This window comes from Salvelinus namaycush, chromosome 4, assembly GCF_016432855.1.
Source record: "Salvelinus namaycush isolate Seneca chromosome 4, SaNama_1.0, whole genome shotgun sequence".
In the NCBI taxonomy this organism is placed as follows: Eukaryota; Metazoa; Chordata; class Actinopteri; order Salmoniformes; family Salmonidae; genus Salvelinus; species Salvelinus namaycush.
Genome location: NC_052310.1, coordinates 72,542,716 through 72,568,616, shown reverse-complemented (window position 1 = coordinate 72,568,616; position 25,901 = coordinate 72,542,716). Strand labels below are relative to the sequence as shown.

The 25,901-nt window shown below is 44.2% G+C and overlaps 1 protein-coding gene across 1 annotated transcript in view; it reads right to left on the bottom strand.

Annotated features, from left to right (window-relative positions):
- The window catches only part of LOC120045717 (kinesin-like protein KIF19), a 72,946-nt gene that overhangs the window by 30,495 nt on the left and 16,550 nt on the right, over nt 1-25,901 (bottom strand). Inside the window, exon 3 of the mRNA XM_038990657.1 lies at nt 2,482-2,680. Within this exon, the coding sequence (XP_038846585.1) occupies nt 2,482-2,680 (199 nt within the window). The remainder of the gene's footprint in view (nt 1-2,481; nt 2,681-25,901) is intronic.

The following is a 25,901-nucleotide window of genomic DNA, read 5'->3' as shown; positions in this document are numbered from 1 at the left end:
TGAACGGCATTGAACAGCGTTGCACAGCATTGCACAGCCTTGAACAGCCTTGCACAGCCTTGAACAGCCTTACACAGCATTGAAGAGAAAAGTGCAGTTGCAAAATCCATCAAGCACTATGATGAAACTGGATCTCATGAGGACGCCACAGGAAAGGAAGATCCAGATTTACCTCTGCTGAAGAGGATAAGTTCATTAGAGCTACCAGCCTCAGAAATTGCAGCCCAAATAAATGCTTCACAAAGTTCAAGTAACAGACATCTCAACATCAACTATTCAGAGGAAACTGCATGAATCAGGCCTTCATGGTCGAATTGCTGCAAAGAAACCCCTACTAAAGGACACCAATAAGAAGAAGAGACTTTCTTAGGCCAAGAAACACAAGCAATGGACAATAGACTGGCGGAAATCTGTCCTTTGGTCTGATGAGTCCAAATGTGAGATTTTTGATTCCAACCGCCGTGTCTTTGTGAGACGCAGAGTAGGTGAACGGATGATCTCTGCATGCGTGGTTCCCACCGTGAAGCATGGAGGAGGTGTGATGGTGCTTTTCTGGTGACACTGTCTGTGATTTATTTAGAATTCAAGGCACACTTAACCAGCATAACTACCACAGCATTCTGCAGCGGTACACCATCCCATCTGGATTGCACTTAGTGGGACTATCATTTGTTTTTCAACAGGACAATGACCCAACACACCTCCAGGCTGTGTAAGGGCTATTTGACCAAGAAGGAGAGTGATGGAGTGCCTCATCAGATGACCTGGCCTCCACAATCACCCGACCTCAAGCCAAATGAGATGGTTTGGGATGAGTTGGACTGCAGAGTGAAGGAAAAGCAGCTAACAAGTGCTCAGCATATGTGGGAATTCCTTCAAGACTGTTGGAAAAGTATTCCAGGTGAAGTTGGTTGAGAGAATGCCAAGAGTGTGCAAAGCTGTTATCAAGGCTGGCTACTTTGAAGGGTAGCTACTTTGGGTGGCTACTTTGAAGGGTGGCATCACTCCTTATCAAGGTTTCTTTTCATTATGATGATTGTTCTTGAAAAGAAATTGGGAATTAATCATACAAAATAAGCACAATGTTAAGGTAAGCTTTTGATTTGTATAACACTTTTTTAGTTACTACATGATTCCATGTATTATTTCATAATTTGTATGTATTCATTATTATTCTAAAATGTAGAAAATAGTAAAAATAAAGAAAAACCCTTGAACGAGTAGGTGTCCAAACTTTTGACTGGTACTATATATTTTCCATAACCAAAAATATTGTATTTTCAGCTGTTTGAAGCTGGTGTACAAAACATAAAGTAAAAGACGCACAAACAAAACTTAAGAATGGGAAGCAAAGAAAAAGCACACATAGAACAGATCTTCTGATTCTTAGATGGGAATGAAAGACCTATAACTCATATTTATATGAGCATTTGGTTGGGTCGCCCAAATTGTTGCATATTGTAGCTTTAAGTTCAGTTCAGTTCATTTATTTGGCCTTGTACAGGAATTTGTCACGCATTCAGTAGCTGGATGTGTGCACACGACTTTTAAACTCAATATTAAAAGGCCTTCTTGTTGAAAGCTTAACCCCAGTCAACCTTTATTTCCTGATATCATGCCTGTTTTGGTCGAGGAGGACAGGTCACAAGAGGTCTTAATTCAGTTTTGGACAACAAGGCTGTGACACACTGAGTTGAATTCAAGCAGAGATTAAGAGCAGTGAGTCTACAGGGAAAGACAGACAGGAGGAAGAAAGGAGGGAGGGAGGGAGGGAGGGAGGGAGGGAGGGAGGGAGGGAGGGAGGGAGGGAGGGAGGGAGGGAGGGAGGGAGGGGAAGATGTCTAACTGTCTGTCTGACCATCTGTCTGAGCGCTGCATCTCAGCAGTCTGGTGCTACCTATGACATCATTTCCTGTCTTCCCATTAAAAGCAAAATGAGAGAAAGCACCGTACACCTATTCCCATTCCCAACATATCAGACTAATTAGAATCTAGAACCACCACATTAATCAAACAGTGGAAAAGGAAGATCGTACTACATGATTTATGAGTTTGATCATACCGCTGAAATTAGATAAATACATAACAAGAAATAACTATGGATAAAAAGGCATGTGGTCAGGATCATCAACCCCCAGGCTGGTTATTTCCTGGGTAATGTTCTCCTCTGCCGCCCATTGTTTGGTCAATAGAGGCTTAGTTCTCCCCTGGTGCCCAGTGGGTGGTAAATAGAGGCTTAGTTCTCCCCTGCCGCCCAGTGGGTGGTAAATAGAGGCTTAGTTCTCCCCTGCCGCCCAGTGGGTGGTAGATAGAGGCTTAGTTCTCCCCTGGTGCCCAGTGGTTGGTAGATATAGGCTTAGACCAGCCCTGGTGCCCAGTGGGTGGTAAATAGAGACTTAGACCAGTCCTGAGGACAACACACACAGGGACAGAGGACACACACCCACAATTAGAATAGAGGATAGGGCGGCTATGACAAACCTGTGGGTCCGTAGGCAAAAACAGTGGCGTTGTAGCCGGATATGAGGCCTTCGATCAGGCCCTTGGTCGTGGCTCTGTACACCTCTTCCTGGTTGGCTGAGCAGTCAAATGCAACGTCGAACATATAGGTCTTCTCCCGGGAACGGTTAGCACGCAGGATATTATCTGGATCCTCCATGGGGTTCATCAGAACAACCATCTATAGCAGGGAGGGAGGAGGAGGAGGGGGGAGGAAGGAAGGAAGGAAGGAAGAAGGGAGAGGAGGCGGGAGGGAGATGGAGGGATGGGGGAGAATGGATGGAGGAGGGAGAGGGAGACGGAGGGAGCGAGGGAGAAGGGTGGAAAGGGAGGGAGGGAGGAGGGAGGGGTAGGTAGCGATGGGGAGAGGGGAGAAGGGAGGAGGCAAGAGGAGAAGGGAGGGAGCAGGAGGAGGAGGAGGGAGGGAGCAAGGGAGAAGGGGGACAAGGGAGGGAGGGAGGAGGGGGAGGCAGGAGGAGGGTGGAGGAGGGAGGGGGAAGGGAGGAGGGGCAGAGAAGGATGAAAAGAGAGAGAAAGGGACATTTGAATGATTAGTCATCACACTAGAGAAACATCATTGCATAACATATAATATAATAATACTTTTTGTTTTAAAATAAACATTTGAAGGTCAAATCATCTGAATGAATCTGTCAGTAGAGAATGACTGCTATTACCCCAGAGGCCCACTACACTCCTGCTGCCATCTGCCACAGTATGACTGTCTGCACCGTAATGGCTGACAGTTACCCAGCTCTGTGCAGGTAATTCAAGTGGCGAAGAGAAACTGATGGGCACAGCAGCAGCTAAAGGAGGGGTCTGAAGATTTAAACAGGGCCTTTAATCCATCTGCAGCTGGAGAACACAGGGGGCCCAGGGGCCCTCCTGTTGGGTAGAGCCACAGTGCCCCTCCACACACACACTGCGTCCCAATTCCCTCTATTCCCTAGTGCACTCATATGACCCTGGTCTAAAGTAGTGCACTACAGTATATATGGTGTTGGAGCACATTTGGGTGTACACTCCAGACCACCAAGGGCAGATAAATGGTGAACACATCAGGAGATCTACAAACATACGTATGCTGTTTGAAAGTATGCTGTATGTGTTCATGGTGGAAGAACTCACGATTCTAACCACAATCAAACCAATGCAAGAAACACCAAACAAGATACACAGGATTGCTACAGTCAACTCTTCAGATCAGTATTCATTCATTCAAGGTAACCGCTATTGCTAAGTTTGAGGTATCTAATTGCTACCATCCACTCACCTAGTGACATTGGCTACTTAAAAATCTAAGATTTCAGAGTCCATCCACAGGGGCACATCACAGAAGCACATCACAGGGGCACAACCCAGTGGAACATCACAGGGGCATATTACAGGGGCACATCACAGGGGCACATTACAGGGGCACAGCACAGTGGCATGGTGTCAGAATGTAATGACTGTAATAATGAAGAGAACTCATTCCATTACAGCCAGGGGAAACACTTAGACAGGATTGTGAACATTATTCACTTCACTAAGGCGTCGTCTGGGAGACCTAGCCAGCTCCCCAGACCTTTGTTTGCCAGCAGAGGAGTGAGTCAAAGCTCAGGAGTCAGTTGGACACTGTGGTGAATATTAAATCATTGTCTCTTGAACGTCGCTCTCTTTTTTGAGTAGACTTCAGGGCTACTGGATGTTGTAGTGTGCGTGCGTTCAGATTTGAAATGGTCTGTTTTGTTCATGTCCAGCTCTGAGGGGCTTGAGACAGCCTTTAGGTTCAGGACAGTGTGTGTATGTTGTGTGTGTGTGTGTGTGTCTGTCTCTCTGTGTGTGTGCGTCTGAACGGTCTGGATCTGGTCTAGTATCCACAGCACAGCCCTGTTTGATAACTCCTCAGTAATGGAGCATCTCACTTTGAAGCCTCTTGGTTTAAATTCAAGAGGAGAAATCTGACTTTTAAAAGCATACAATTACAGAGACAGAACAAAACACACACCCAGCTGTAATCAGCAAACAGAGGAGAGGATTGAGGTAAGAGGGGGGAGAGAGGGAGAGAGAGAGGAGAGAGGCGGGGAAGAGAGAATAAAGAGAGGGAGAGAGAGGCAAGAGAGAGGTAAGAGAGGGGAGGGAAGAGAGAGAGAAGAGAGGAGAGAGGGAAGAGAGAGGTAAGAGAGGGGGAGGGAAGAGAGAGAGGAGAGGAGTAAGAGAGAGAAGAGGAGAGAGCGAGGGAGAGAGGAGAGAGGGAAGAGAGGAGAAGGGAAGAGAGAAAAGAGACCAGACATTTTCCTCTCCTCCTTTTATGTGATTAATCTAGACTCTATGCTTTCTTTATAAAGTACCTTATATTATGGTTCTTCCTTCTGCCAAAAGTGAGGGAGAGAAGAAGAGCTCCCATTGTTGTGAAGAAGAAGAGATGAGACCAGGTGAAGACTTGACCTCAGAGAAGAGCCGGTAATCACATGTATTTGGGCTGGTGACACTGTAGCAGCTCCCTTTCCCTTCTATCTCTCTATATCTCCCTCTCTCCTTCCTACTCTTCCCCCAGCAGCTCCCTTTCCCTTCTATCTCTCTATATCTCCCTCTCTCCTTCCTACTCTTCCCCCAGCAGCTCCCTTTCCCTTCTACCTCTCTATATCTCCCTCTCTCCTTCCTACTCTTCCCCCAGCAGCTCCCTTTCCCTTCTATCTCTCTATATCTCCCTCTCTCCTTCCTACTCTTCCCCCAGCAGCTCCCTTTCCCTTCTATCTCTCTATATCTCCCTCTCTCCTTCCTACTCTTCCCCCAGCAGCTCCCTTTCCCTTCTATCTCTCTATATCTCCCTCTCTCCTTCCTACTCTTCCCCCAGCAGCTCCCTTTCCCTTCTATCTCTCTATATCTCCCTCTCTCCTTCCTACTCTTCCCCCAGCAGCTCCCTTTCCCTTCTATCTCTCTATATCTCCCTCTCTCCTTCCTACTCTTCCCCCAGCAGCTCCCTTTCCCTTCTATCTCTCTATATCTCCCTCTCTCCTTCCTACTCTTCCCCCAGCAGCACACTTTCCTGCTGCACTGATATCCTCTCTATGATCACATTTCTCAGGAAACACAGTATTGTAAACCTTCTCTCTAGCCAGGGTCAGGGATACTGAGTAACCTACAGACCTGCGTCAGTCAGACCTGCGTCAGTCAAAACTAAGAAATATTGTGTGTGTGTGTGTGTGTGTGTGTGTGTGTGTGTGTGTGTGTGTGTGTGTGTGTGTGTGTGTGTGTGTGTGTGTGTGTATAGGGTGGATATGACAGAAGGGATAGAGAGATGGCTCTGGCCTTGATGAACTTCAACCTGACTATCTGTCTGAGAGCCCTGCTCTACTCTACTCTGGTGAGGTCAGAGGTCAGAAAGGCTGGAAGCCACTTACTACAGTAGCTGACAGGCACGGCTGTGTCCATGTATCCCTGTGTCCGTGTGTGTTTCAGTAGGCATCAGTGAGCATATACAGTCCATTAAGAAAGTATTCAGACCCCTTGACTTTTTCCACATTTTGTTACGTTACAGCCTTATTCTTAAATTGATTAAATAAAAAATGTTCGTCATCAAACTATACAGTTGTTAAAATGGCGCCGAAGAGGATGGCTGACGTTTTACATGCCCGTAATCAATTGTGCTATTTTTTTATTTTTTTTGCGTTGTTTGTTACTTGTTTTTTAACTTATTTTGTACATAATATTGCTGCTACCATCTCTTATGACCGAAAATAACTCCTGGACATCAGAACTGGGATTACTCACAACGAACTGGAAGAAGCTTTTTCCTTTAACGAGTCCGACGAGAAAGATATACTGCTCTCCCGGGAACAGGCCCAGATCCTTGTCATTTGCGTGAAGAAAAGACGGAGGAAAGATCAGGCTGTCTTTAGAGAATCTGTAGGCGAGCAAGTAAACTCCCATTGCCATCAATTATATTTGCTAACATTCAATCATTGGAAAATAAAATGGATGACCTACGATTACGATTATCCTACCAACGGGACATTAAGAACTGTAATATCCTATGTTTCACTGAGTTGTGGCTGAATGATGACACGGACAATATGGAGCTGGAGGGATTTTCAATGCACCGGCAGGACAGAGAAGCTACATCTGGCAAGACGAGGGGTGGGGGTGTGTGTCTTTTTGTCAATAACAGCTGGTGCGCAATGTTTAATACTAAAGAAGTCTTGAGGTATTGCTCGTCTGAGGTAGAGTACCTTATGGTAAGCTGTAGACCACACTATCTACCAAGAGAGTTCTCAGCTATATCATTCTTAGCCATATATTTACCACCACAGACCGATGCTGGCACTAAGACCGCACTCAACCAACTGTATAAGACCATAAGCAAACAAGAAAATGCTCATCCAAAAGCGGCGCTCTTAGTGGCCGGGGACTTTAATGCAGGCAAACTTAAATCAGTTTTACCAAATGTCACATGTGCAACCAGAGGAAAAAAAACTCTAGACCACCTTTTCTCCACACAAAGAGATGCATACAAAGCTCTACCCTGCCCTCCATTTGGCAAAACCGACCATAATTCTATCCTCCTGATTCCTGTTTACAATAAAAAAATACAGCAGGAAGTACCAGTGACTCGCTCAATACGGAAGTGGTCAGATGGTGCGGATGCTACACTACAGGACTGTTTTGCTAGCACAACCTGGAATATGTTCCGGGATTCATACAATGGCATTGAGGAGTATACCACATATGCAACCGACTTCATCAATAAGTGCATCGATGACGCCCCCCCCCCCACCCCACAGTGACCGTACGTGCATATTCCAACCAGAAGCCAACATCCGCATTGAGCTCAAGGCTAGTGCTGCCACTTTCAAGGAGCGGGACACTAATCCGGACGCCTATAAGAAATCCTGCTATACCCTCAGACGAACCATCAAAAAAGCAAAGCGTCAATATAGGATTAAGATTGAATCCTACTACACCGGCTCTGACGCTCGTCAGCTGTGGCAGGGCTTGAAAACTATTATGGACTACAAAGGGAAACCCAGACGTGAGCTGCCCAGTGACGCGAGCCTACCAGACAAGCTAAATGCCTTTTATGCTCGCTTCGAGGCAAGCAACACTGAAGCATACACAAGAGCTCCAGGTGTTCTGGATGACTGTATGATAACACTCTCGGTAGCCGATGTGAGCAAGACCTTTAAACAGGTCAACATTCACACAGCCGCGGGGCAGATGGATTACCAGGACGTGTACTCAAAGCATGCGCAAACCAACTGGCAAGTGTCTTCACAGAGATTTTCAACCTCTCCCTGACTGAGTCTGTAATACCTACATGTTTCAAGCAGACCACCATAGTCCCTGTGCCCAAGGAAGCGAAGGTAACCTGCCTAAATGATTACCACCCTGTAGCACTCACGTCGGTAGCCATGAAGTGCATTGAAAGGTTCGTCATGGCTCACATCAACAGCATCCTCCCGGATACCCTAGACCCACTCCAATTCACATACCGCCCCAACAGATCCACAAATGACTCAATCTCAACAGCACTCCACACTGCCCTTTCCCACGTGGACAAAAGGAACACCTATGTGAGAATTCTGTTCATTGACTACAGCTCAGCATTCAACACCATAGTGCCCACGAAGCTCCTCACTAAGCTAAGGACCCTGGGACTAAATACCTCCCTCTGCAACTGGATCCTGGACTTCCTGACAGGCCACCACCCAGGTGGTGAGGGTAGGTAGCAACACACCTGCCACACTGATCCTCAACACTGGAGCTCCCCAGGGGTGCGTGCTCAGTCCCCTCCTGTACTCCCTGTTTACCCACGACTGCATGGCCAGGCACGACTCCAACACCATCATTAAGTTTGCACACGACACAACAGTGGTAGGCCTGATCACCGACAACGACGAGACATTCTATAGGGAGGAGGTCAGAGACCTGGCTGGGTGGTGCCAGAATAACAACCTATCCCTCAACGTAACCAAGACTGAGGAGATGATAGTGGACTACAGGAAAAGGAGGACCGAGCACGCTCCCATTCTCATCGACGGGGCTGTAGTGGAGCAAGTTGAGAGCTTCAAGATCCTTGGTGTCCACATCAACAACAAACTAGAATGGTCCAAACACACCAAGACAGTCATGAAGAGGGCACGACAAAGCCTATTCCCCCTCAGGAAACTAAAAAGATTTGGCATGGGTCCTGAGATCCTCAAAAGGTTCTACAGCTGCAACATCGAGAGCATCCTGACTGGTTGCATCACTGCCTGTAACGGCAATTGCTTGGCCTCTGACCGCAAGGCACTACAGAGGGTAGTGCGTACGGCCCAGTACATCACTGGGGCTAAGCTGCCTGCCATCCAGGACCTCTACACCAGGCGGTGTCAGAGGAAGGCCCTAAAAATTGTCAAAGACCCCAGCCACCCCAGTCATAGACTGTTCTCTCTACTTCCGCATGGCAAGCGGTACCGGAGTGCCAAGTCTAGGACAAAACGGCTTCTCAACAGTTTTTACCCCCAAGCCATAAGTCTCCTGAACAGGAAATCAAATGGCTACCCGGACTATTTGCATTGTGTGCCCCCCCCAACCCCTCTTTTTACACTGCTGCTACTCTCTGTTTATCATATATGCATAGTCACTTTAACTATACATTCATGTACATACTACCTCAATTGGGCCGACCAACCAGTGCTCCCGCACATTGGCTAACCGGGCTATCTGCATTGTGTCCCGCCACCCGCCACCCACCACCCGCCAACCCCTCTTTTACGCTACTGCTGCTCTCTGTTCATCATATATGCATAGTCACTTTAACCATATCTACATGTACATACTACCTCAATCAGCCTGACTAACCGGTGTCTGTATGTAGCCTCACTACTTTTATAGCCCCGCTACTGTATATAGCCTGTCTTTTTACTGTTGTTTTATTTCTTTACTTACTTATTGTTCACCTAATACCTTTTTTGCGCTATTGGTCAGAGCCTGTAAGTAAACATTTCACTGTAAGGTCTACACCTGTTGTATTCGGCGCACGTGACAAATAAACTTTGATTTGATTTGATGCCAGTGCACACAGTCCAACTGATATGGCATCGTGTGATGTCAGTGCACACAGTCCAACTGATATGGCATCGTGTGATGTCAGTGCACACAGTCCAACTGATATGGCATCGTGTGATGTCAGTGCACACAGTCCAACTGATATGGCATTGTGTGATGCCAGTGCACACAGTCCAACTGATATGGCATTGTGTGATGCCAGTGCTCACAGTCCAACTGATATGGCATCGTGTGATGTCAGTGCACGCAGTCCAACTGATATGGCATCGTGTGATGCCAGTGCACACAATCCAACTGATATGGCATCGTGTGATGTCAGTGCACACAGTCCAACTGATATGGCATCGTGTGATGCCAGTGCACGTAGTCCAACTGATATGGCATCGTGTGATGCCAGTGCACACAGTCCAACTGATATGGCATCGTGTGATGCCAGTGCACACAGTCCAACTGATATGCACTTGAACCACTGAAAGCTGTCAATATGAGAGCTTCTATCTCCTTTCCTATATCTCCTATCCTATCACATTTCCTATATCTCCTATCCTATCACATATCTTCTATCTCCTATCCTATCACCCATCTCCTTTCCTATATCTCCTATACTATCACCCATCTTCTGTCTCCTTTCCTATATCTCCTATCTTATCACCCATCTTCTATATCCTATCTCACTCGCAGGCCACAGGAGCAACAGGACAAGACTATACAAGGCAAGACAAGACAAGAACTTGCAGTCCAGTCCAGTATGGTTTGAGGGGTAAGAGAGAGGATGGCAGAGTCTGATTTTCCATGTGACCTCCTTCCAGGCTGTGGCCTTGGAAAGTTTACTTCTCTTCTCTTGACTCCAGTACTCACAAATTCATGGGTCAAAGACAGGACACAAGACCTGAAACTGATGGATCGACACACTGTGTCCGACCGCTGACTGCAGAGGCCGTGGAAACCAAAAGCAATTTCCTGATCGATGATTCTGGTAAACATGGCAACTGCATCCCAAATGGCATCTATTTCCCTATGCAGTGCACTACTTTTGACCAGAGCCCTATTGGCCCTATACGGGGGAATAGGGTGCCATTTGGGATGCAGACGACATCTTCTTCTTCATCTGTTTTAATCATGGTGGCTGTCTAGACCCACAATGGATGTCACATGGTTGAACCACTTCACATTGGGATGCAGTCTAGAGTCAACGTCAATCTCAGCTGACAAAACAGCCACAGCATGGATTCAGACACTGGGCTACAGAGAGAGAGAGAGTGAAGGTACTCTAAACCTTTTAAATATTTATGCCCCCGTCCTCAACTATCACCCGTCCCAAAATGACAGCTTGCTTATACGGCAACATGAAATCAATTAGTTGAAAGGGTGTTTTTAAAGGCTATCAAAAGCCATGTAGCTTGGGGAGCCCTGGTCCAAGTCCTCTAAGCCTGACAGGGTTTCTAATCAACAGTGCCCGCTGGTCTAGAGTCATTAAGGGGAACAGCAGCAGGTGTCTGTTTGGTTGGCCAGCTGATTGGAGACCACTCTGCTCTGCTACAGTACCACCATAACACAGATTCATAATTCAATGCCTGGGTGTGGTGAGGTTTCATGTGCCTCTCTACTTCTCTTTCTAACCCCCCCCCCCCCTCTCTCTATCTATCTATCCCCTCTCCTTCTCTCTCTCTCCCTCATTCCACTATCGGGTCTAACCAGCACCAAAAGGCAACTACTCACTGAGACAGCTGCTGCCTATTTTATGTCCTAATCCCACTACAATATAACAGTATAACAATAGAATAAAATGTGATTCTTCAATAAAACTCTAACATTACAGGCGCCAGAAAATCATAATAGCGTGAGATTGACCAAAAATAGTTCCCTACATTCTGATTGGGAAAGATTAGTTAGGATCTCATTCCCTACCTCTTGGCCTACTCTTGGACTGACAGAGGTACATGCTTCAAGAGATTGGCTGTCAAAATGGATATATATGAGAGAGAGAGAGGCCCACACACAGAGAGAGAGAGAGAATTTAATTTGAATTGAGAGAGACCAAACCACACGATTAACAACATTGGAGACTTTATGGAACACAAAGCCTTCACTATCTCATCCTGGACCATCCAAAGACCTGAGGTCATCTGCCTTTGGTCTAAAGAGCAGGAACCTGGACTTCATCAAAGAAATACAGACATTGTCATCCTATAAGAAACATGGTATAGAGGAGACAGACCCACTGGTTGCTCTCTAGGTTACAGAGAGCTGGTAGTCCCACCCACCGAACTAAAGTGTGAAAGTGTGAAAAAGGGAGGAGACTCAGGGGGTATGCTAATTTGGTAAAGAGCAGACCTAACTCACTCTATTAAATTAATCAAAACAGGAACATTTTACATTTGGCTAGAAATTCAAAAAGAAATTATCTCAACAGAGAAAAATGTCATACTACCTATATCCCCCCACTAGAATCCCCAAACGTTAATGAAGACAGCTTCTCCATCCTAGAGGGGGAAATCAATAATTTCCAGGCCCAGGGACATGTACTAGTCAGTGGCGACCTAAATGCCAGAACTGGACAATAACCTGACACCCTCAGCACACAGGGGGACAAACATCTACCTGGAGGTGACAGCATTCCCTCCCCCATATGCCCCCCTAGGCACAACTATGACAACATAACCGGGTCACAACTCCTGCAGCTCGGTCGCACGCTGGGTATGTACATAGTCAATGGTACGCTTCGAGGGGACTCCCGTGGTAGGTACACCTACAGTGGCAATAAATAGTATGTGAACCCTTTGTAAATACCTGGATTTCTGCATAAATTGGTCATGTAATTTGATCTGATCTTCATCTAGGTCACAACAATAGACAAACACAGTCTGCTTAAACTAATAACACACAAACAATTATACGTGTTCATGTCTTTATTGAACACACCTTGTAAACATTCACAGTGCAGGGTGGAAAGAATATGTGAACTCTTGGATTTAATAACTGGTTGACCCTTGTTTGGCAGCAATAACCTCAACCAAACGTTTTCTGTAGTTGCGGATCAGACCTGCACAAAGGTCAGAAGGAATTTTGTTTCAGTTCCTCTTTACAAAACTGTTTCAGTTCAGCGATATTCTTGGGATGTCTGGTGAGAACTGCTCTCTTGAGGTTATGCCACAGCACCTCAATCGGGTTGAGGTCAGGACTCTGACTGGGCCACTCCTGAATGAATATTTTCTTCTGTTGGAGCCATTCTGTTGTTGATTTACTTCTGTGTTTTGGGTCGTTGTCCTGTTGCATCACACAACTTCTGTTGAGCTTCAATTGGCGGACAAATTCTCCTGCAAAATGTCTTGATAAACTTGGGAATTCATTTTTCCATCGATGATAGCAAGCTGTCCAGGCCCTGAGGCAGCAAAGCAGCCCCAAACCATGATACTCCCTCCAACATACTTTACAGTTGGAATGAGGTTTTGATGTTGGTGTGCTGTGCTTTTTTTTCTCTACACATAGTGGTGTGTGTTCCTTCCAAACAACTCAACTGTAGTTTCATCTGTCCACAGAATATTTTGGAACATCCAGGTGCACTTTTGAAAACTTCAGACGTGCAGCAATGTTTTTTTTGGACAGCAGTGGCTTCTTCCGTGTTCTTCCTTGTTTTGTGTTTTACGTATCGTAGACTCGTCAACAGAGATGTTAGCATGTTACAGAGATTTCTGTAAGTCTTTAGCTGACACTCTAGGATTCTTCTTAACCTCATTGAGCGTTCTGCGCTGTGCTCTTGCAGTCATCTTTGCAGGACGGCCACTCCTAGGGAGAGTAGCAACAGTGCTGAACTTTCTCCATTTGTAGACGTGGGCTGATGAACATCAAGGCTTTTAGAGATACTTTTGTAACCCTTTCCAGCTTTATGCAAGTCAACAATTCTTAATCTTAGGTCTTCTGAGATCTCTTTTGTTCGAGGCATGGTTCACATTAGGGAATGCTACGTGTGAAAAGCAAACTCAAATTTTGTGAGTGTTTTTAATACGGCAAGGCAGCTCGAACCAACATCTCCAATATCGTCTCACTGATTGGACTCAAGGTTAGCTGACTCCTAGTCATTAGTCTAGGGGTTCACATACTTTTTCCAACCTACAATGTAAATGTTTAAATGATGTATTCAATATAGACAAACAAATACAATAATTTGTGTGTTATTAGTTTAATCACACTATGTTTGTCTATTGTTGTGACTTAGATGAAGATCAGATCAAATTTGATGACCAATTTATGCAGAAATCCAGGTAATTAAAAAGGATTCACATACTTTTTCTTGCCACTGTATAGCTAATCTCTTGGCAGTAGTACTGTAGACTACTTTATCACTGACCTCAACCCAGAGTCTCTTAGAGCGTTCACAGTCAGCCCACTGACACCCCTATCAGATCACAGCAGACACCCCTATCAGATCACAAAATCACAGTCAACTTGAACAGAGCAATACTCAATCATGAGGCTTCAAAGCCAAAGGAACTGAATAATATTAATAAATGCTATAGATGGAAAGAAAGTAGTGTGGAAACCTACCCAAAAACTATTAGGCAACAACAAATTCTTCAAAGTAGCCACTCTTTGCCTTGATGACAGCTTTGCACACACTTGGCATCCTCTCAACCAGCTTAAACTTCTTTAGGGCTGCAATCCTGTTAACGGGATTGATATGACAACAGCCAGTGAAAGTGCAGGGCGCCAAATTCAAACAACCGAAATCTCATAATTAAAATTCCTCAAGCATACAAGTATTTCACACCATTTTAAAGATACACTTCTTGTTAATCCCACCACAGTGTCCGATTTCAAAAAGGCTTTACAGCGAAAGCACCACAAACGATTATGTTAGGTCACCGCAAAATCACTGAAAAAAACAGCCATTTTTTGTCACAAAAAGCAGAAATAGAGATAAAATGAATCACTAACCTTTGATGATCTTCATCAGATGACACTCATAGGACTTATATGTTACATATATGTTTTGTTCGATAAAGTTCATATTTATATCCAAAAACCTCAGTTTACATTGGCGCCATGTTCAGAAATGCCTCCAAAATATCTGGAGAAATTGCAGAGAGCCACATCAAATAACAGAAATACTCATCATAAACTTTGATGAAAGATACATGTTTTACATAGAATTAAAGATAAACTTGTTCTTAATGCAACCGCTGTGTCAGACTTCAAAAAAGCTTTACGGCAAAAGCACAATATTCAATAATCTGAGAACAGCGTTCAGCCACAAAAGGAAGCCATACAGTTACCCGCCAAATTGTGGAGTCAACAAAAGTCATAAATAGCATTATAAATCTTCACTTACCTTTGCTGATCTTCGTCAGAATGCACTCCCAGGACTCCCACAAGAAATGTTTGTTTTGTTCGGTAATGTCCATCATTTATGTTCAAATAGCTACTTTTGTTAGCGCGTTTGGTAAACAAATGCAAAGTCATAAAGCGCGTTCACTAAAAGCAGACGAAATGTCAAAAAGTTCCGTAACAGTCAGTAGAAACATGTCAAACGATGTATTGAATCAATCTTTAGGATGTTTTTAACATAAATCTTCAATAATGTTCCAACCGGAGAATTCCATTGTCTTCAGAAGTGCGATGGAACAGAGCTCGCTCTCACATGAACGTGCATGGTCAGCTCATGGCAGACCTTACTCATTCCCCTCTCCTTCGGCCCCACTTCACAGTAGAAGCATCAGACAATGTTCTAAAGACTGTTGACATCTAGTGGAAGCCGTAGGAAGTGCAAACTGACCCATATCCCACTGTATATTCGATAGGCGATGAGTTGAAACCCTACAAACCTCAGATTTCCCACTTCCTGGTTGGATTTTTTTCTCAGGTTTTTGCCTGCCATATGAGTTCTGTTATACTCACAGACATCATTCAAACAGTTTTAGAAGCTTCAGAGTGTTTTCTATCCAATACGAATGATAATATGCATATATTAGCAACTGGAACTGAGGAGCAGGCAGTTTACTATGGGCACCTCTGTGCACTTTTCATCCAAGCTACTCAATACTGCCCCTGCAGCCATAAGAAGTTAACTGGAATGCTTTTCCAACAGTCTTGAAGGAGTTCCCACATATGCTGAGCAATTTTTAGCTGCTTTTCCTTCACTCTGCGGCCCAATTCATCCCAAACCATCTCAATTGGGTTGAGGTCGGGTGATGTGGAGGCCAGGTCATCTGATGCAGCAATCCATCACTCTCCTTCTTAGTCAAATAGACCTTACACATTCTGGAGGTATGTTGGGTCATTGTCACTAAGCGCAAACCAGATGGAACGGTGTATCGCTTCAGAATGCTGTGGTAGCCATGCTGGTTAAATGTGCCTTGAACTATAAATAAATCAGAGACAATGTCACCAGCAAAGCACGCCACACCATCACACCTCCTCCTCCATGCTTCACAGTGGGAACCACACATGTGGAGATAATCCGTTCACTTACTCTGCATCTCACAAAGACACAGCGGTTGGAACCAAAAATCTCAAATTAGGACTCATCAGATTAAAGGACAGATTTCCTCTGGTCTAATGTCAATTTCTCGTGTTTCTTGGCCTAAGCAAGTATCTTCTTCTTATTGGTGTCCTTTAGTAGTGGTTTCTCTGCAGCAATTCATCCACGAGGGCCTGATTCACAAAGTCTCCTCTGAACAGTTGATGTTGAGATGTGTCTGTTACTTGAACTCTGTGAAGCATTTATTTGGGCTGCAATTTCTGAGGCTGGTAACTCTAATGAACTTATCCTTTGCAGCAGTGGTAACTCCGGGTCTTCCTTTCCTGTGGCGGTCCTGATGAGAGCCAGTTTCATCATAGCGCTCAATGGTTTTTGCGACTGCACTTGAAGAAACTTTCAAAGTTCTTGAGTTCTTGAAATGTTCTGCATTGACTGACCTTCATGTCTTAAACTAATGATGGACTGTTGTCTTGGTCTTTTACCAAATAGGGCTATCTTCTGTATACCACTCATACCTTGTCAAAACACAACTGATTGGCTCAAACACATTAAGAATGAAATAAATTCCAAAAATGTACTTTTAACAAGGCACACCTGTTAATTGAAATGCATTCATGAAGGGGCGGCAGTTAGCCTAGTGGTTAGAGTGTTGGGCCAGTAACCAAAAGGTTGCTAGATTGAATCCCGGAGCTGACAAGGTAAAAATCTGCCGTTCTGCCCCTGAACAAGGCAGTTAAACCACTGATCCTAGGACATCATTGTAAATAAGAATGTGTTCTTAACTGACTTGCCTAGTTAAATAAATCAAAAAATTAAAAGCTAGTTGAGAGAATGCCAAGAGTGTGCAAAGCTGTCATCAATGCAAAGGGTGGCCCATGAGGCCAAAGTGGGTGCTTTTGGTCATTGACTGCAGGAAAGGGGTAAACAGGTGTAAAAAATCTAATTAAATTATTAGATTCGTTTAGAAAAATATATGTTATTTATCTTTGTGTAGCATAAGATTAATCAATCACTCAATGTAAATGCAAAAACACAGATATGAAAAACTATTTGTTATCATAACTTTAAAAATTGAGAGTTGACTTCTTAATGGGAGCAGGGCCACTGGGAGCAGGGCCACTGGGAGCAGGGCCACTGGGAGCAGGGCCACTGGGAGCAGGGCCACTGGGAGCAGGGCCACTGGGAGCAGGGCCAGGACAATAGTAGAATCTTAACTTAAGCACACCACCACCCTTATAACCAAGCTACTACTCCTGGTCATGTGGTTAGAGCTCAGCTCAGCAGCAGGGCTGGTCACGCCGTGGACCAGTCTGTCCCAGGGAAAAGACTTAGAGGAATACAGCTGCCATGTCATGACAGCCTGCCACGAAGAAACTGTCAGACAAAAAAGGTTTTTAAGTTAAGTGAATAAACAGCCTCCACAGAAAATGTAGACATGTTAGCAGAACCGGTTATAGAGACTAGTTACCAAAATATGGTGTAGACATGGGGTATGTGTGGTAATGCAGACAGGATTTGACCACTAGAGAAAATGAATACTGGGAAAATGTAGAAAATACTCCAGAGTAAAATGTCACTGTTGTATGATTCATTTGGCTCACAAAAGTACTCAAAATAGACTACATGGCCAAAAGTATGTGGACACATGGTCGTCGAACATCTAATTACAAAACCATGGTCATTAATATGGAGTTGGTCCCCCCTTTGCTGCTGTAACAGCCTCCACTCTTCTGGGAAGGATTTCCACTAGATGTTGGAACATTGCTTTGGGGACTTGTTTCCATTGAGCCACAAGAGCATTAGTGAGATCAGGAACTGATTTTGGCTGATTAGGCCTGGCTCGCAGTTGGCGTTCCTATTCATCCCAAAGGTGTTCGTTGGGGTTGAGGTCAGGGCTCTGTGCAGGACTAAGGGGCCTAGCCGAGCCATGACAAACAGCCCCAGACCATTATTCCTCACCAACCAACTTTACAGTTGGCACTATGCATTCGGGCAGGAAGCGGTCACCTGGCATCCGCCAAACCCAGATTCGTCAGTCGGACTGCCAGATGGTGAAGCATGATTCATCATTCCAGAGAACGCGTTTCCACTGCTCCAGAGCCCAATGGCGGCGAACTTTACACCACTCCAGCCGACGCTTGGCATTGCACATGGTGATCTTAGGCTTGTGTGTAGTTGCTCGGCCATGGAAACCCATTTCATGAAGCTCCTGACAAACAGTTATTGTGCTGACGTTGCTTCCAGAGGCAGTTTGGAACTCGGTAGTGAGTGTTGCAGCCGAGGATAGACGCAGCGGTCCTGTTCTGTGAGCTTGTGTGGCCTACCACTTCGCATCTGAGCTGTGGTTGCTCCTCAAAGTTTCCACATCACAATAACAGCACTCACAGTTGATCGGGGCAGCTCTAGCAGGGCAGAAATTGGATGAACTGACTTGTTAGTTCCTATCCTATGACGGTGCCACGTTGAAAGTTACTGAGCTCTTCAGTATGGGCATTCTACTGCCAATGTTGTCTATGGAGATTGCATGGCTGTGTGATTTTATAGACCTGTCATCAACGGGTGGGGCTGAAATAGCCGAATCCACTAATTTGAAGAGGTGTCCACATACTTTTGGCTGTATAGTGTACTCAAACAAATGGAATCTGTGTCTTGCCCTTATCTTTAGCCAGTATACGTTGCTTTGGATGGCCGGTCTTTGATTCGACTCAGTGGGAACCAATCAAATTATCCCACCCCCTGTCTCCATGAGTACGGTTACATGCAAACAAGAATATGATTATTGTGAATAGTCAGATTAATATGATAGTTGGATTTAAATGTTTACATGCTTTGCAAGAAGAACAATTTCCCTAATAATCCTGTTTACATGGACATACAGAATCTGAAATCAGGCCACCTGATAGGACTTCTGATGAATCCTATCAAAATAAATGTTCTACCACAGCGACAATGTTATTTTTGTTTGGACAAAGTTTGCACGTGAAAACTATTTCTAAGATGCATACTTTTGTAACTGTGATTAAGGTGTTAACATGTTCTAATAACTTTTAAAGATTAAATCCCCTGGTTTTCCTAGCAATGTGTATACTTATTTCCATTATGACCTTACACCCATTAAAATAAGCAAGCCCTACTCGGCCTACTGTCATAATCACTTTAATATCTAATTGTAATGAACACGGTGGGAGACAGAGAGCTGGTTTCAAGCGCAGGGCGCAGCAGGTCTTTATTGCAAAGGACCGCAGGAGAAGGCAGGTAGCTGGGTCCAGGGGCAGGCAGAAGGTCATACACAGGGGTCCAAAAAGGCAACAGTACAGGCAGGGAAAAGGCTAGTAACGTAGTCCGGGAGATCAGGCAATAGCTACATAACAGGAAATCTGATAGGCTAAGGTACAGGCAGGGAATAGGCAAAAAGCGTCATTAGTGAGGCTGGCAAAAACTATCATACACGGGAGGATTTAAATTACGGGAAAACCAGAGCTCCGAATAGAAGTGTGTCACAAAACAAACAATACCTCACAGTGATGGGGTGCAAAGAACTGAACTAAATAGTGTGTGATAATAACATACAGGTGTGTGAACAGGTGATTAGAATTCAGATGATTGGGATCTGGAGAGTGAGCTGCATTCAGGGGATCTATGTGTTTGAGAGTGTGAGTTGGAAGCAGACGTTACACGAATGTAAATGTACACCAGGTCACCCTAAACTGGCACACCTACTGCAACCATAAATTACCTGATTGTTATAGTGTAGCATAACTAGAGCACCCCTCCTTAGCCAGGATGAAAACCTGCAGTAAAAAGTTAGTGGAAATTTGTTGTGATGGCCCCCTATCAAGAGTGCCTTTGAAAAAGCTCCACATAATCACTGCATGTACTGTGGTAGAGGGACTGACTAATTTAGCACTGCCTCGGGTCAACACTTACACACATGATGCAGACATGCACACACACACACACACACACACACACACACACACACACACACACACACACACACACACACACACACACACACACACACACACACACACACAGAGGCAGGGGATGGCACCATTATGAGGCCATGTCCATTTTCTGTCCATTACAAATCGAGATGAGAGAGGGGGAGATACAGAACACCCTAAAACCCTAATTAAAGATGTTCTAAGTGTCCCAAAGATCACGGTCACAGTGGCTACCCCATATGATGACCAGCAACTACATCATACTGAGTGTGTGTGTGGTGTAGGTGAGGGGTCATGCCATGGTTGTTTGACTGACACCTTAAAGTGCATTGCAAGTAATGAAATGAGAGCAGAGTGACTTTCCCTTGAAAGTGTGCCGCCATGTTCCATGTTGTTCCCTAATGGACCAGCACACTACACTTCAAAGGACTGGTACTCTTACCCCCCACTCACCATACGCCAAGGCCCAATCATACACCCCACAATGGTCTGTCAAAATGTTCTCTCTCTCTCTCTATCTATCTATGTTGTGAGGGACATTACCTCCTTGACTGTGCAGTGAGGGCAGAGGGCAGTGCTGACCCTGTGGATGACCCTATTCCTGGTTGTGTAACAGGTATTCATTGGCAGGAGGGAGCTCAAGGGAACACACTGCTTCGTACTGATGATGTTTAACAGTAACAGCACTGGCCGGAGGGCCGAGAGACCACACACACACACACACACACACACAACACAATAAACCACACAAACAACACAATGAACCACATACACACACACACACAACACAATAAACCACATATACACAGACACAAACAAAGTTACACATAGGCTGATATTCTTCAGAGCTGATCTGATTGATGGCACATATAGTCAGGGCTCCAGACTAACGCCTTCCCCTGGTGCCATTCCCTTTTTCAGTTGGTAGCACCAGCCCATGATTTGACCGCACCCCAAAAAATATAGAAATGTGGCGTCACACAATTAAAACATTTGTAATCATCTAATAAAGTCATTAAAGTAATTCACAATGTTTTATTATTATTAAGAAGTGTAATTGACTACTGAGATGGTATTCAATAAATCTAAGGAGGAATGTATGATTCAAGATATTTTGATATGCAACCTCATCCAGTGATTGTCACTATTATTGCTATATTATACCATCAAAATAGGGCTTCAGAATTGTCAGATTTTTCAGATCCGATTGGTCAAAAGACCAATGCATGAAAAAAAGATCAGAGGTGGTCTGCCTTTGTAAATGCAGCCTTCAAAACACAATATACGGCACGCACAGTCATAAGTGACTCTAATACACTCATCATGTTTTTGTATGAAAGTCTTGCTCAACAGCCTAATAATAATAATAATAACTAGGTGATTTTTACCCTGTACATAACTAGGTGACTGTTACCCTGTACATAACTAGGTGATTGTTACCCTGTACATAACTAGGGGATTATTACCCTGTAAATAACTAGGTGATTATTACCCTGTACATAACTAGGTGATTGTTACCCTGTAAATAACTAGGTGATTATTACCCTGTACATAACTAGGGGATTGTTACCCTGTACATAACTAGGTGATTATTACCCTGTAAATAACTAGGGGATTGTTACCCTGTAAATAACTAGGTGATTGTTACCCTGTAAATAACTAGGTGATTATTACCCTGTACATAACTAGGTGATTGTTACCCTGTAAATAACTAGGTGATTGTTACCCTGTACATAACTAGGTGATTGTTACCCTGTACATAACTAGGTGATTGTTACCCTGTAAATAACTAGGTGACTGTTACCCTGTAAATAACTAGGTGATTATTACCCTGTAAATAACTAGGTGATTGTTACCCTGTACATAACTAGGTGATTATTACCCTGTAAATAACTAGGGGATTGTTACCCTGTAAATAACTAGGTGATTATTACCCTGTAAATAACTAGGGGATTATTACCCTGTACATAACTAGGTGATTATTACCCTGTAAATAACTAGGGGATTATTACCCTGTAAATAACTAGGGGATTGTTACCCTGTAAATAACTAGGTGATTGTTACCCTGTAAATAACTAGGTGATTGTTACCCTGTACATAACTAGGTGATTGTTACCCTGTACATAACTAGGTGATTGTTACCCTGTAAATAACTAGGTGACTGTTACCCTGTAAATAACTAGGTGATTGTTACCCTGTACATAACTAGGTGATTATTACCCTGTAAATAACTAGGGGATTGTTACCCTGTAAATAACTAGGTGATTGTTACCCTGTAAATAACTAGGGGATTGTTACCCTGTAAATAACTAGGTGATTATTACCCTGTAAATAACTAGGGGATTGTTACCCTGTACATAACTAGGTGATTATTACCCTGTAAATAACTAGGGGATTATTACCCTGTAAATAACTAGGGGATTGTTACCCTGTAAATAACTAGGTGATTGTTACCCTGTAAATAACTAGGGGATTGTTACCCTGTAAATAACTAGGTGATTATTACCCTGTAAATAACTAGGGGATTGTTACCCTGTAAATAACTAGGTGATTATTACCCTGTAAATAACTAGGGGATTGTTACCCTGTAAATAACTAGGTGATTATTACCCTGTAAATAACTAGGGGATTGTTACCCTGTAAATAACTAGGTGATTATTACCCTGTAAATAACTAGGTGACTGTTACCCTGTAAATAACTAGGGGATTGTTACCCTGTACATAACTAGGTGATTATTACCCTGTAAATAACTAGGGGATTGTTACCCTGTAAATAACTAGGGGATTGTTACCCTGTACATAACTAGGTGATTATTACCCTGTAAATAACTAAGTGATTGTTACCCTGTAAATAACTAGGTGATTGTTACCCTGTAAATAACTAGGGGATTGTTACCCTGTACATAACTAGGTGATTATTACCCTGTAAATAACTAAGTGATTGTTACCCTGTACATAACTAGGTGATTATTACCCTGTAAATAACTAAGTGATTGTTACCCTGTAAATAACTAATTGATTGTTACCCTGTAAATAACTAGGTGATTATTACCCTGTAAATAACTAGGTGATTATTACCCTGTAAATAACTAGGTGATTATTACCCTGTAAATAACTAGGTGATTATTACCCTGAAAATCATTTAGGGTTGCTTAAATTACTTAAAGCACTCTCTGCTTTGTCACTACCCACACTGTAACACAGTGTTCAGGGTCAGACTGTCCATTACTGTCTATCAGTGTTGTCATGTTAACCTCGCTGCACAGAAAATAGGCCCCTTTGTTTTGATGCAACCTCCAACCTGCTGTGGCTCCCCCCTTCCCTCACTTTCGTCATCCCTCCCACCATTGGGCTTTATTTATCACCATTTCCCTCCACAGTCAGTGCCAGCCAGGAGTGGTGTCGCCATTTATGGCCATTTCATTAAATCTTCCTGGCTCTACCTCTGTGGCAGAACTGACTGAGGTTAAATATTTGGCTGCGGCTAAAGAAAGACGCTGCTGGGGTTTGTTTGGTTCCTGTCCCCGTCTCCTGTCCAGGAACCAAACACGACGCCTCGTAAAAGACTGACGCTGTTTGGACAAAGTCACTAAGTCCATCCCTCGGAAACACTAACAAGGCTATTGTGTGGCTGGGTAATTCACCCAATAGATATGGGAGTTGATCAAAATGTTATTTGTTTTCAAATTCTTTGTGGATCTGTGTAATCTGAGGAAAATATGTGTTTCTAATATGGTCATTCATGTGGCAGGAGGTTAGGAAGTGCAGCTCAGTTTCCACCTCATTTTGTGGGCAGTGTGCACATAGCCTGTCTTCTCTTGAGAGCCAGGTCTGCCTACGGCAGCCTCTCTCAAAAGCTAGTCTATGCTCACTGAGTCTGTACATAGTCAAAGCTTTCCTTAATTGTGTGTCAGTCACAGTGGTCAGGTTTTCTGCCACTGTGTACTCTCTGTTTAGGGCCAAATAGCATTCCAGTTTGCTCTGTTATTCTTTTCTTTTCTTTCCAATGTGTCAAGTAATTATCTTTTTGTTTTCTCATGATTTGGTTGGATCTAATTGTGTTACTGCCCTTGGGCTTTCTGGGGCCTGTTTGTGTTTGTGAACAGACCCCCAGGACTGGCTAAGGGGACTCTTCTCTAGTCTCTCTATCTCTCTCTCTTCACTCTCCTCTCTTCTCTGCTCTCTCTCTGCTCTCTCTTTCGAACAAGCCACCTGTTTCTGAAAGGGAGTGTTGGGCAGGTAAACACATGAGATGCATTGTGGGAGTTCCACTCCACAGAGAGAGGCGTTATGGACCGGTTTTAACACACAAACAGAGCCCACAGGGAAAGAGCCCACAGGGAAAAGAAGAGCTCCCCATGTACAGGCTATAGCTTACTTTGAGTGATGTACCGCTCGCTCCCTGTGACACTTACAATCCCACACAGACAGACTTCAAGCCTCCAAAACAAAAAGGAAATGGTGATCGCATCGTCTACACTGCATGTAAAGAACATCTTTACTGAATTCATTAATGGTTAAAGTAGCCAATAGGAGCCCTGTGAGGGCAGCAGACACCCCCAGCAGTCCGACCCTGCTTCCTCTCTACTCTCTTTCTCTCCTCTAACACCGAGCAGATAGATCCTCCCTCTTATGGCAGTGAAAAACCCCAACAATGGCCATGGTGGTCTCCATGGTGACGGACAGGGCCTCCCTATAAACATTGTCCCGTGCGCTCCCTGTGTGTGTGTGGGCGACAGCCCTTCCCTGCCAGACTGCCTGTAAACTGTCCCTACAGCTACTGGAGAGACATCTTGCACGGCACACTATCTGACACATCTCTCAGAGTTCTGCCACTCACACCACCACACCACCAAATCACCACACCCAACCAAACCACACCACCACACACCACCAAGCCACCACAACACCAAACCACACCAGATAGCCTGGCACTGTGAAAATGACTTATACCTCACTCTTCTGGCACTCCATACAATTCCATAATTGTGTATTAGCAATTTAGCATGGGAAGCTTATATTATAACAATGTCTGAAAATGTAGTGTCTTTGTCAATTGTTTGTCAAGTAAAAGTAGTGGCTTTCTTATCAGTTTAATAACTGCTGGGAGCAGTTGATTAGTGGGTTGATTTCGACTGGGAACAGTTGATTAGTGGGTTGATTTCGACTGGGAACAGTTGATTAGTGGGTTGATAACGACTGGGAACAGTTGATTAGTGGGTTGATAACGGCTGGGAACAGTTGATTAGTGGGTTGATAACGGCTGGGAACAGTTGATTAGTGGGTTGATAACGGCTGGGAACAGTTGATTAGTGGGTTGATAACGGCTGGGAACAGTTGATTAGTGGGTTGATAACGGCTGGGAACAGTTGATTAGTGGGTTGAATACGGCTGGGAAAAGTTGATTAGTGGGTTGATAACGACTGGGAACAGTTGATTAGTGGGTTGATAACGACTGGGAACAGTTGATAAGTGGGTTGAATACGGCTGGGAACAGTTGATTAGTGGGTTGATAACGACTGGGAACAGTTGATTAGTGGGTTGATAACGACTGGGAACAGTTGATTAGTGGGTTGATAACGACTGGGAACAGTTGATTAGTGGGTTGATAACGACTGGGAACAGTTGATTAGTGGGTTGATAACGGCTGGGAACAGTTGATTAGTGGGTTGATAACGGCTGGGAACAGTTGATAAGTGGGTTGATAACGACTGGGAACAGTTGATAAGTGGGTTGAATACGGCTGGGAAAAGTTGATTAGTGGGTTGATAACGACTGGGAACAGTTGATTAGTGGGTTGATAACGACTGGGAACAGTTGATAAGTGGGTTGAATACGGCTGGGAACAGTTTATTAGTGGGTTGAATACGGCTGGGAACAGTTGATTAGTGGGTTGAATACGGCTGGGAAAAGTTGATTAGTGGGTTGAATACGGCTGGGAACAG